Source organism: Zophobas morio, unplaced genomic scaffold (genome assembly GCF_036711695.1).
Source record: "Zophobas morio isolate AGI-343-1 ecotype UQ-CSIRO unplaced genomic scaffold, CSIRO_AGI_Zmor_V1 ptg000046l, whole genome shotgun sequence".
NCBI lineage: Eukaryota > Metazoa > Arthropoda > Insecta > Coleoptera > Tenebrionidae > Zophobas > Zophobas morio.
Genome location: NW_026972151.1, coordinates 1148781 through 1162057, shown reverse-complemented (window position 1 = coordinate 1162057; position 13277 = coordinate 1148781). Strand labels below are relative to the sequence as shown.

General features: G+C 34.1%; 2 protein-coding genes across 2 annotated transcripts in view; one reads left to right on the top strand and one right to left on the bottom strand.

The window, feature by feature from the left end:
- Window positions 1-13277, top strand: part of Flo2 (Flotillin 2) — a 227164-nt gene that overhangs the window by 131563 nt on the left and 82324 nt on the right. The gene's annotated exons all lie outside the window — the stretch shown is intronic.
- On the bottom strand, window positions 2193-11637 carry LOC135142280 (glucose dehydrogenase [FAD, quinone]-like). The gene is made up of 4 exons (XM_064073965.1): window positions 11349-11637; window positions 5366-5512; window positions 4814-5304; window positions 2193-4625 (listed from the first exon to the last, which is right to left on the bottom strand). The coding sequence occupies exons 3-4, from the start codon at window positions 5298-5300 to the stop codon at window positions 3256-3258; spliced, it is 1857 nt and encodes a 618-aa protein (XP_063930035.1). The 5' UTR covers window positions 5301-5304; window positions 5366-5512; window positions 11349-11637; the 3' UTR covers window positions 2193-3255.

Genomic DNA, 13277 nt, shown 5'->3' with positions numbered 1-13277 from the left:
CCACCCTATCTCAATTGTGATGATTTTTTTATTCGTCGTGAGCCAAGAGGGCGTAGCTTAATTGTAAAATTCTTACTTCTCTACAAGAAATTATCATGTAAGACATGTTTTTGAGTGTCGTGTTGGATAAGAATAACGCAAGACGTTGAGACCACGGTGTTTACTGCAGAAAGTCGATATCTCCTGGACATATCCCTTTTCTGCTGTAACCGTAAATTTCATCCGCTTGTAGCCCCGAGCTAAATCATTAAACATGGCCCGTTTTTGCAGTAAAGATGTTTTTAGACCTCTAGAACACGATTATGTACGAATGTTATTGTGGTAAAAAATGGGACATGTCCCCTTTCTGCAGTTAGCAATTCATTTAAAGAAGTCATTAAATATAAATTTGTCGATTAGATCGGCGCGATAGTGCAGTGAAGAAACAGAACCGTTATATTAAGTCTGCATTGTTGAGTGAGACAAACACGGTGCCTTGTAAACTGCATCCAAGACACAGCCAAAGAAAGATCTTTAGTCGAAATCCATCATTAAAATGCCACGTCTTGAATATGAAATGAGTATTGCAGTAATCTACTTGCACTTCTGCTTATGTAATATACCCACACCTCAAAAAGTTTTTATTGAGCGTATCTATTAATTTCGTTAAAAATATACGATCTTTCATCAGAGCACTTTCGAAATTGACGTTAGTTCTAAATTGTTAGTATTCAGCAAGAAAAGGCAAACACTCCCAGATAAGAAAGGAATGTTAATAATGTTCATGTTTAAAATGTGGAAGATGTGGTGATGTTACAGACAAATTATTATATTGTTATGACGGAAGAATAAAATGTTACTCCCCTATGATTTATCCTTCTAATACTTTCCCCATTTGTAACAGTTTTATTATATTACTGTGTACATTAGAATAAATTAAAATAATAATTAGAATAAAACACTAGTTAACCTGTAATAACTGTAACCTATAATACGATTCCAAGTAATTCTAACTATTTATTACGTAATTTTATTGTCATGATCTGTCATTGTGTTTGTGGTTATTTAAAAAACTAAAAAAATAAATAAAAATATTCTTTGAGTGGTTTCTAATTATTATTGATTACAAAAGATATGGAAATGTTTCCTATTTTGTTGTAAGCATAAAATCACTTTTCTTTTTTTTGACCACTGCTAATTGCTTAACGGAGTGTCAAGGGCTTTCTTCAAAACCAAAAGGATTTTCAGTACTTCATGCTCTAGAATTATGTGAATTAATGTGATAATTTAAATATAACCATGCTTCATTAGAAAAGAGTGACAAATCCAAAGTTCTGTTGTTCTTCATGTTGTTTTGAAACCAATCACAATATGCAACATGACGAAAATAATAATCAGCTGAATGAGCGACATTTTATGTCTCTTCTTTTTAAAATTTTCGGTAGTGGTGTATGGAATAGCACACTTTAAAGAGAGTTTACTCAAAGATTTTTTTGAGGCGTTCTTCCATCATTTCTCCCAAATCTTCAACTATGTCTTCACTAACTGGTGGAGGTTTTCCTACTGACTTACCGTTAGGAACATTTCCAGTGCTGTTGAATCGGTCCACTGTTCTTTTTATGCGAGTGTTTTAAAGATTGTTTCTCCGTGTCTACATTTAAAAAATTCGCTAGATATTGATCCTTACAAGGTTGGACAAAATACACCCATTGACCATTCGCACTGAATGTCCAATAATAAACGTATTTTGTTCTGCAAATTAACAAGTCAAATAACATGTATTCTGGACAACAAAACAAACGATCTAAGTGCACAGTGCTGTCAATAGTGCAAGAAGAAATTCCCCCATAACCAATGAACCACATATAGCCGACGCACTTGTCTGTTGACATTCGTAAATGTCCACAATGTAACTATGGATTTTGAATTTTAAATGTAGATTTTAGTAATTTATTTTAGTAACTATTCTGTCACTTGATATTTTGATGTATCAAGTCACGTGGTTAACGTTGTTAAAATTGTGTTCAAGAATTCACAAGAAAAGGTATTTTGTATAAGTTCACTCACTGCTCAATCCTAACTTACCGGCGATTAATCCAAACTGTTGGCAAGGAAATAATTCTTTTCTCTGCAGTTTTAAAATTCAAATGTCAACTTTGAGGACAGTTGACTAGGAAAGATGAAATTATTGGTATTTCGTCATTAATATTTTTTCCTTTTTTTTTATTGCGCATTAACTTTACAATAAAATTAATAATTTTATATAAATACTGTAAATAAGAAGCGGCACACAAATTCAGTCGTGTCGGAGCCACCGTTGACTGCATTTTTTTATTATCTCCCTGTATTTCGAACATGAAATGAAATTTGTTAAAAAATGTTACCAATCTATGGCATATTGAGGTTCCACTGTAACCTTATGGAAACTGTGAAAAGGATAAGAGTAACCATTGCGCAGGTTGCTGCAGGCATCTGACGAAAGTGCCCCCTAATATTTGGTAGTGGACTTGGCAGGTTTCAAATTTGTCACTGAGCATTTTGTAGGTTAGCCTACAACTAACTCTCAGAATATATTTTTTAACTATTGGTTTAACGTTAATTGTAAACATTTTCTCTGCAATTTCAGATGTGGGAGTTTAAACTTACTACTATTTTACCAGTTAGCAGTGACAAAACGAGTTATGACATTGTTGTAGATTTGCATCCGGTGATTGTTTCAAAGATGTAAATGCATCAGTGTATGTAATTGTCATGTAGGGGATTACTGGAAGAATTTCTATAACACTACGTGGTAATCATCGATTTAAGTACTTACAACTGTCACAAATTATATTAAGCTGTTGTAAGAGATCGATATCCTGATGATGTTTATTAACTATATATATTTTATTTCTACTGTTTTATTTCTATATCGTGAAAAAAAATGACTTAGCATTAACATCCTTTAAAAAATGCTATGCTTGGTGTAGAAGGCAACAACATGACAAGATCTGCCGCACAAGTATTGCAATGACAATGAAAAGAGTTGAAACATCTGTCACTGGCTTGCTAAATGGCTGGATTACTTATATAGTTATTTCTAATTTCTACTTAAATTTAACAACGTGACGCTTAACAATTTAACAACTTACAGCTAACGAACATATAACAATTTTGAGCATAAATACACATATTTACAAATATACAACAGAGTCATTTATTCTAACTTCTGACAAACATGAATAATTACCTACGTGAAACTGCCAATAAAATAACTATAGACTGAAAAAAGAACCATCATACACGTCTCACATGCCAGTCTTCTTTTACTAGGTCCGCACCTTTTTCCCCCACCATGATAGCAGGAGCATTCGTGTTTCCACTCGGTATAGTTGGCATAATGGATGCATCAATCACTCTTAACCCCTTAACACCGTACACTTTCAGTCTAGGATCAACAACAGCTTCCTTATCCCAGCTGGGACCCATCTTACAAGTCCCCACTGGATGATAAATAGTCATTGAAATAGTCCTTATATGGCACTCTAAATATTCATCACTCAGAAATCTAAACTCTTTACAATTCGGAAAAGGTATCTGATGAACCCTCGTCCCAAACTGCTTAAAAGCATTAGCTTCCCCAATTTGTACTGCCATTTTTGCCCCTTCAACCAAAACTTTGATATCTCTAGGATCGTCAAAATAGTTGGCGTTGATGATAGGCGCAACAAATGGGTTTTTGCTTTGAATACGGACCCATCCGCGCGATCGTGGCCTCAAGAGTAATGGCATTAAGGAGAAGACGTCTTTGTTGGAAATTGGTTTATAGACAGTATTATACAGGTGGTCCGTAATTCCTAGAACCTTCCTAACTCTGTAACCGGCGTCGGAGTTAATGCTAGCAGGAGCCATGTGGAACTGTATATCGGGCCAGCTGCGATTACCGTACTTCGTGTTGACGAAAGCTAACCCTTCGACCCCACCCAATGTGGTCATGGGTCCTTTCGCGTGTACTACGTATTGCATTGTCATGGGAAAAGCTTGGAATCGATCTTGGACGATGGAAACAGGTTTGTTTACCATGAAGGTGAATCCTCCCATGCCAACATGATCTTGTAAATTCTCACCAACAGGTAGATCTTTCAGGATCGGTATACCGTGCTTTGCGAGTTCGCGTTTCGGTCCTATCCCTGACAACATCAGTATTTGTGGGGTGTTAATGGCACCGGCCGACATGATCACTTCTTTACGAGCTAAGACGATTTGGCGATGACCATCACGGACAAATTCGACACCAAAAGCTCTCATGGTCGTTGGGTTGATTAGAACTCGAGTCACATGTGAGTTTAAGGCTATGTGGATATTTTTACGTAAACGGACGGGTCGAAGGAAGGCTTTAGCAGTCGAGCAGCGAGAACCGCGACGGATGGTACCTTGAGCTACCATAAATCCAGCCTGGTCGGCTCCATTGATATCGCGGTTAGGGTAACCCATTTCAGTTCCCGCTTGGACGAAAGCTAGGACCAAAGGGGTCCTCCATGGAGATTCCTGGACTGTTAAAGGACCACCTTGTGAATGGTATGGTGTTTTGGCCAAGTAAGGGTTCCGATTATCCTCTGATTTTTTAAAATAATGGAGGACGCTCTGGTAGTTCCATCCAGGATTTCCTAAAATCGACTTTATTTTATTGTACATCATAATATCTTTAGTGTCATTGTTCTGTTGTTAGTTTTGGATGGTTATTTATTTACCTTTTACTAGTATTTTCTCTCTTAACATTCAGACTTTGTCATTATTTTTCCATACACCTATCACCGATTAAATAATGAAAATTGTAAAGACCCCTCAAACCTACCAAGATTCTCCCAATGATCGTAATCATGCCGGTTCCCCCTCACATACAACATATAGTTCAACACACTCGACCCGCCTAAGACCTTCCCTCTCGGCCAATTGCACTGCCCATTTTTCATCCCTAGACAGGCCCTCCCAGTGGGTTCGGTTTTGTATGTCCAATCAAGTTTCGACAATTGGAGATATGCGGCCAATGATGGAACGTCGGAGATTTCGTTTTCATCGGGACCAGCTTCAAGGAGGAGTACGTTCCAAGAAGGAATTTCTGATAAGCGGCCGGCGACTACGGCTCCGGCGGAACCACCCCCCACGACGACGAAGTCGTATTCTTTGTAGAGAGTTTTCTGATTGATGATGGGTGATTCGGGGTCGAGTTTGTCGTAGTTGTAGTAGATACCGGCAAGGATTAAGGGGATGACCCATAGTGTGGAGCCAACAATTCCGATTGTTCTTAAGGCTGTGGATACGAAGAGAGTTTCAACTACCATTGTGCTGAAATGTTGAAAAGGTTATTAAAGGAGTTTGAGAAGTTGTTTGTTGTTTATTTTGATACCTGTAGAATGACTAGATTTCTCTTGGTTTTGAAGTACGATATGGTGAGTTAGTCAGGTGGATGAAATTTCATTTTAGTGCGTCTGAATTTTTGTTGAAGTGGCTGGATTTGCGAGAATGGTCTCATCGTAGGGTTTTAAGTGTTGACCTAGAAAGAAACGTTCGTGTAGAAAAATTTTAGGGAATATAATCTAAAGAAAAAATACAGACTGTTTTGGCAAAAAAAGATTAAATCATACATTTATGAATGTATAACTATATGTTGAATATGTAGAGTTCTTGCATATTATTAAAGGATGACACCAAAGCTTTAAATTTTCTTGGATTTTTAGGTGTTGTTTGAAGTTCAAATTGGATTATTTTCTCCCTGCTTTAACACGAATATTTTCGTAATTACAGTTGATCGATAATGGATAATATTTAAATTTTAAAGTGTGGAATTAGAGGAATATTTAAAGTTTAATGCACATATGGATGTATTATTGCCTGTTGGTAGCTAAGAAATTCATTTTAGTAAAATTATGTTCAATTTGACTATTTCTTGGGATTAAAGAAAAATGAATCACTTTGAGTACAGTAAAGTCACTAACAATTCAAGAAAAATTTACAGCCGAAAAAGGCTGATGTCTGCTGTACGTGCAAGGCCGGCCGTAATGTCTGCACCAAATGGGCATTGATACAATTTATGATTGCGGTTCGGTAGTCGAAATTTTTTGATGGATTGATGCAATAAAATTTTACTAAGGTACAACTCAAACGAGTTTAGTTTACTTTACATAAAGTACGTGCTCTTGCTGCAAAATGGGGTATAATAGAAACCAGGAATTAGTGAACATTGATTTTTTATTCCCAAAAGTGTTCATTGGAAGCTCTTAATAAACCGCTGAGGGTGCTAAATCCACCTTTGATTTACAACGTTTCCTTGCTTTTGGGCGTTTGCCGAAAGGATCAAGGGTGTTGCAAATCTGTATCTTTGATTATTAAATATTATAACAACATTAAGATTCGGTACTTTCAAGCAACCAATCGGAGAGAAGTAGGGGTGTAAATTATTATCGTTACCATAATTCGAAGCCGTTTGTTTCCAATAAACATTTTTGGAACCAGAAATTCAATGTTTACTAATTCGTGATTTCTACTATTAAACCATTCATTGTAGTCTCTTCCGAAAAGTTTGCCAACTCCAGAACAACTGTTACTGTTGAACGAAGAGAAAACACTGTTCAATGATTTTAATGATTTTTTGGAGGTGAGAACGCGTTAAAACAAAAACAACTTTGCATGAGAAAGAGAGAACATATAAAACTCGAAGAAAGAAATTAGTATCTGAAGGGCAGGAAATGCATCAGCCGTCAAAATAGGTGTAGATGGAAGCAGCTTTGAAAATTAAGGCAAGAGTATTATTCTGGAAAAGTTAGATGACTTTGTTCGGAATGATTCTAATTACTAATTCCCCTTCAACTTTGAACACGACGTGTTACGTGAGTAGTCTGTTACATAATAAGTAGTATAGGTATCAAAGGTAGTGTGATTACGACCGTATAATGATAACAGCTGAAAAAAGATTCCCTTTGCGTAATTATGGATTTTGTTCTTTTATTCATTACAATATGTACTTGTAATTACCGAAAGATTTCCTAAACGTCGCCATTAGTAGCTTGTTTTCAATTCAGATTAGATTATAACATAATGTAAAATGCCTGTATTGGTATTCATGCAACAATGCTTCAAATAAACCAGCTTGCATAATATTAATTGTCCCATTCGTTATACATCAAATTTTCAACCAAAGTTATGCAAAGTATATAGAGAACTACGTATAAGTAAAAAGGCACTGCAATATATCAATTTAACCTCGTTGTGAGTGAGTTCTGAATTAAGTCAGAAAAAAAATTGAGAAAAAAGTTTAGTTTAAATAAGGAATTAACGAGGCTAGAAATAAAAACACAAAAAACTAGATTGGAAACAAACGAACTTAGAATAAAAACATAAATTCGTCAGATACATATAGTTATAGAACGAGAAGAGAATCTAGAGTAACCAAAAACCAAAAATAAAACACAAAGCTGGCCTCGCTACGATTTGCAATGTTAAACAGTGCCAATAATACGTTAGATGGTGTTAAAAATAACACTAAAATAGTCGAATATCAAAATGTCCATTCGAAAAGTATAATACCAACTTCTGAAGTGCCCCAGAGCTCAAACCTGGGACTCCTTCTATTCATTATTTTCATCAATGACTTACCCCAAACTATGAAATGTAATTCTTTATTTTTTGCTGAGGATCTTAAAATCAATACAAAACAACTCTCCTTGTGCCAGTAAATTTCTCCAGACGCAAATGGTGCCATGTCAGTCGAATTTATTTGAATGTGGAAAAATGTTTTATAATGCCTTATTCAAGAAAATTATACCCACTCATTTATTATTAATTTATTTATTAATTAGGAGACCCTCGCACGTTCAGTCGTGGCCATTGAAAAGTACTACACTTTGACATGTCGAAAATTTTATCTTTGTGAATTTCTCCGAATTGAAGTTTCTAAATTCTCACTGAAAATAGTGTCGTAGAGAATAAAATTTCACCTCAGTCAACTAAAGTTAGCATTTTATTGTAGCACCAGCTGAATCTATGCGGCTTAGAACCCGTCTTGTTATTGATAACACGGCAGTGTTGTGATTTTTTTCCCAAAAATTTGCATGTCTCAACGCGGATTCATAAATTACACATGCAGGAGTTATTTTGTAAAATTTAAAGATCATTTATTCGGCAAAATAAATCATTGATGGGGGGGGGGGCGGGGATAGACTTTAATTAACTATTTATTCTCCCAAGGGTTATCTTTAAACGTTTGCAAGATTTCAGAGCATTCGATTTTGCAATTTCAAATTTCAATTTTGACTTTTTCCCCAAAAATCTGGATGTCTAGGTAGAAACTCAATACGCATTCATGAACCACAAGGTTAGCACTATCTTATTTTAAAATGTTGGAGGTGATATCATTCCGTTGTTGATGGGGTGATTGGTTGAGTAAACAATTTTTGGTTAGCGTTTTACAATCTACACGATATTCCTAACATACATATAAAATTTTAAAACAATCCAGGCAATAGTTTCGGAGATTGTCTACTTTATAAAAATTGACACAGACGACAGACAAGCAGACATACCACAGACAGACGGTAACGAGAGGTCTATTTTTGCGTGCTCTAGGGGTCATAAATCGTCGAAAAAACCTGAAAGTAGCGAAAAATATGGATGTCTTGGTTAAAAAATAAAAGTGGATTCAGAAACCACAAACCACAAATGTAGAATATGTATATTTATGCATGTCATACTATGGCACAGGTTCTCTACCACGCTTACTCATTTATTGCACAAAAAAAGTAATTCAGTTTTATTAAAACAGCAGTCCAGGGTCCGTTAGAAATGGCGCCATTCAGGTTAGGTTTTTAACGGAAACAAATCATGAAACTAAGTTACATATTATATTGAAGGAACTACTTAAAATAAGGGACTATTCAGGACAAAATTGAGTCCTGAATAGCAGAGGAGCCGCACTCAACTGTTTTCTTTAATATTTCAATATGTATGGTGTTCTGAGTGACATCGTATTTAAAATTAGTTATACAGAGTAAGGCAAAAAAAAAAAATAATGAGACAATTTATTTTGTTGATTAAATCAAGAATGGCTCACCCAGTTTTCTAGAAAATTTGGGAGTATTGTACCATAATTATTAGTATGACACTCCAGTTATCCAAACTGTGTACACTTGCTAGATGACATCATCAGAAAATTTAGTAATATTCATTTAAAACATGCGAATAAATAATACTATACTTCAACGGCTATGGAAGTTCTGTTGAAATAATCTTCGACCATTTGTGTGTTTTTTTTTTTTTTTTAATTTTGAACATCTAGAATTTGGAACATTAAAACTATAAATGATTTCACAATCAGAATGTTTTAGCAATTCATGGTAATTTACCTCTTACTATTTATACATAATAATAAAAAACAATACATATATACATACAAAGTAGGCACTTTATTGCAAGAGTACAATTTTTTTCATTTTCTACAATTGGGGATAAAAAAAGACTTAAAAACTTTAGTGCCTTCTACAGTCTTACTTTTTATATAAATAAATTGTCTGAACTCATTATTCCGTGTATAAATCAGGTTTAGTACCCCTGTTGTACGAGTAAATTTATAGTTTATAGTGGAGAAAGATTTAATTAAACTCGAGAGGTTGGTTGAAGTTAATATTTACGAGCACCAGGGAGTTGTACTTACAGTGAATTTAGAAAAAATTAATGAAAACAATCGTAAACATTTCAAAAATTAACATGCCGCAGCTAAATAGACGGCTTAATTAAAAAAAATATATAGTGTGACCAGATTTTGATAATATATTGTAGTTCCCAAATTAAAAATAGTAGTACTCGGATCCTGAAACAATGAACATACAAAAACAATGGTAGAAACATTTTAATTAAAAAAATATCTACCTGCCAAGAAATAACTGGCTTCTGTAGAACATGATTCCAAAAAAAAAAATAACGACGTCTTCTACTTCGTAAACAGAATGCGGAACTGATTCAACGTTTGGTGTTCCGTTTCACTTTCTTCGTAATCTTGTGCGTACGTGTTATCAGTTCCTTTTATTAGTTAATAACTATATACGTTACAATGTCCGTCTTTTAGCCGCGAAACCGTCGAATCTTTTTATGAATTTCACTTATATTTATTTCATTTTTCAGCGATATCCGTATAAGGTTTTTTCCCGAATACCAAATGCAAAGTCGAGAAATAATTTTTCATGAGAACTGAAAGCGACGTGAAAATGAAAACAAAACTATTGTTGTAGCAGGTCCGTTTACTTGTTAAAAAACTACTCTATAGTACACAGTACCAAGATTGTTAAGTTATTTATCGTACCTGTTACGTTAAAAAAATACTGTTTTTATTTCTGTCTTGGTAATAAATAAATATTTACTTTAGTTTTGTTTCAGGTAATTCAACTTTTTGAAAGTCACAACGCCGGAATTTTATCGTTTGTTTCTGCAGGAGATAAGGTAAATACACATAAAGAGATTTAATTTACTGTCCTAAAATGTTTATAATGAATCAAAATGACGTCATTTAGTTTCTGAAGATCCAAGTTTTGCCAACAGTGTATATAATATTGCAAAATCCTGACGCTCAATTTCACCTCGTAATTGCACCTCGACATGCAAACTCATCAAATTAAGTGTAATCACACAATAAAAGCCTTCCCACTTAAAAAGCATCACAAAATTAATAAAGATCATATTCCCCAATTTCACTTGTTTTAATTTTTTCACAATAGGTGATTAAGATAATGCGTTCACTACCATACGTGCATACCAGCACTATCAAAATTATGAATATGCAAGAGTAGAACAGCCAAATTACAGTCGTCTATTCACCGAGTCATGCTTTCTTCATGCGAAAAGTTAAAGAGAAAAAAACGTCATAACAGTAACAATCAGTGTCAAAGCAAAGCCAAGTTACGATCAATGACGTAAGAACGGAACACTTTCTTCCGGCACTACTTCCGCAGAAGAAAACGCGGATTTATTTTAAATGCCAATAAATATTTACTTCCGATTTCGCTGGCCGAGCGTTGCTAATACAATGGACAATAGATTTATCCACAGTTCGCGTAAATACTTACGTATTTAAATGAAGCAAAGAAAAGCGGGAAAAATTCTACACGGATGAGTAATGAATGTCAAAGGCGCCAATTAACTATTTCAAGATTTCGTCGAAGAAAGTTGATTATGTAATGTGTTAACGCAATAATGATCTTCGAGCTATTGCAGGTATTACGACATAGCAGGTTTTGGGCACAAGAATGTGCTGGACATACGACGTAAATGCAAATTATTTTAGGTGTTATTACTATTTTTTTACTATTATAAATGGGTTTAAGGTAAAGGGATATTTGACTTACATTTATTTGATATTCCATCGTTGATAATTCGTTCAATTCTAACTCGTACGATTTTTCTTTTTGACCTTCTCCTTCCAACATTCATCAACACCTGTATCACATGTTCTTCTTTCAACTTATTCGCTTAAATTTTCTTTCACTTTGCGTTTGCACCTACTTACTTGGTGTATTACAAACTGATTTGAACCTCGACACAGGACACTGCCAGTCACTTCCAAAGCTCTTTACTGTTTTGTGTTAGTGGGGATGTGTTGAGTTCTTAAGACTTACTGAAAGGAAGTGAGGAAGTGTCTGCAACATATACGTTTTTCGCTCGAATAATTTCGGAAGTTGTTACGTAAATTGTAAGGTTAAGTTTACGTAGGAATGGCTGATGTCATCGATAAAAAACGATTCGATAGTTTGGTGGAAAAACCGAAAAAGAAAGAGTTCCGAATGAAAGACAAGTTTATAAAACAAGGGTTTAAGAATATCGATGAGCTGTTAGAAAGTTGCAAAATTTTTAGATGTACAGGCCAAAACATAAGTTTTGACAGGTTTGCGAGGGAACTTTTCCCTAATTTTAACTTTAATTTGATTTAAATAAGTAAGTCTACTTCTTTTATTAATTATTAAATTTTATTAAATATTCAAAACGGCTACTAAATAAAATCCGATCATGCATACATCAGTAGGTTTTAATATATAATTAAGAGGAAAACAATAAAAGCGTAAAAATTGGGTTAATTAAAAAATATGCTGCTAATGCTTACAACTTGAGCGACCAAACTCTCAAATCATTAATTTCTTGATTTTGATTTCGTTGCGTTAAAAAAATGATACGTGTTCCATTTTTATTTTTCCGGCCATTATCGAAATGGTGCTTTACGGATAAAATAGAAGTCGTTCTTTTTTGCATTTGCACAAAAAAAGTGAATTGATATTTCATGATTCTGCTGCCTCCAAAATTATAACATCTGTTTTTTAAAATGTTAGAACCGTTAGTAGTAGTTCAAAAAAATAAATGTATAAAGTTATTTACCCTTAACAAATGTGTTTATTTTATTTTTGGTGCTGTTTGTGGTTCACAGTAGGTAATATTTAGTCAAGGGACTGTATGATAGTAAAACATATACCCATTTCAAAATTGCTTTTATCATAGTTATTTATCAAATACAGTGAATAATATTACGGCATTTTTATCATTATACTTTCATTATCTTTCCAAAAATTTTAATAAAATCGAGAGAGGACCTTTTTCAACCTGAGAACGTCGTTAACGATAAAACTTCAAATAGTGTTTAATAATAATATACCCGCAAATGTTACTGACTTTTAGCAAATCAACTTTTAATTTGGATAAATTTTATTTATTAATTTTAATAAGTCCGATAAAATAGTTCCAAGTTTCCAGAATCTCTGTGAAATTAGCGTAGTCGTTTCTTAGACAAACGATCAAATTACTCGGTACAATTCAGTAATTATAAATAACATTTTGAAAGACGTCGTCAAACGTCCTATGGAGATAAATACAAGATGCAGTGATTATTGTTTTCTAATTTCTAATTTAGTATTAATGTTTCCTCAGAATTTTGAAGAAGCCTGTTATGTGATTTCTGAGATAAATTGTAAAATCGAAATTCCAAATTCCATTTTTAATTCCTTGATCCAACGTTTGGAGGTAGAAATGAATTAATTATCTTTTTTTATGGTAATCCTTAGAAGTTAAAATTCCTAAACATATGTGTCGACTGCTAACCTACAGCTAAACAAGCACGCAAATTTCAAATGAGTTTTTTTAATTATAAAATCGTTGTTATATATGTAATTTAATTTTCCTCAACAATCTGGATATTTTGGTAAAAAAGTCAAGGCGGATTCATGAATCACAAAGATAGGAGCTTGTTATTTTACAAAATTTCAACAGCAAATTGTTGGTGAGAAGGCTCA

Bases quoted from the DNA above. Each gene is read 5' to 3' on its own strand.
- LOC135142280 (XM_064073965.1), bottom strand. From the start codon at position 5,300: ATGGTAGTTGAAACTCTCTTCGTATCCACAGCCTTAAGAACAATCGGA. The intron at 4,626-4,813 runs GTAGGTTTGAGG...AGTCGATTTTAG, and splicing joins CGATCATTGGGAGAATCTTG to GAAATCCTGGATGGAACTAC.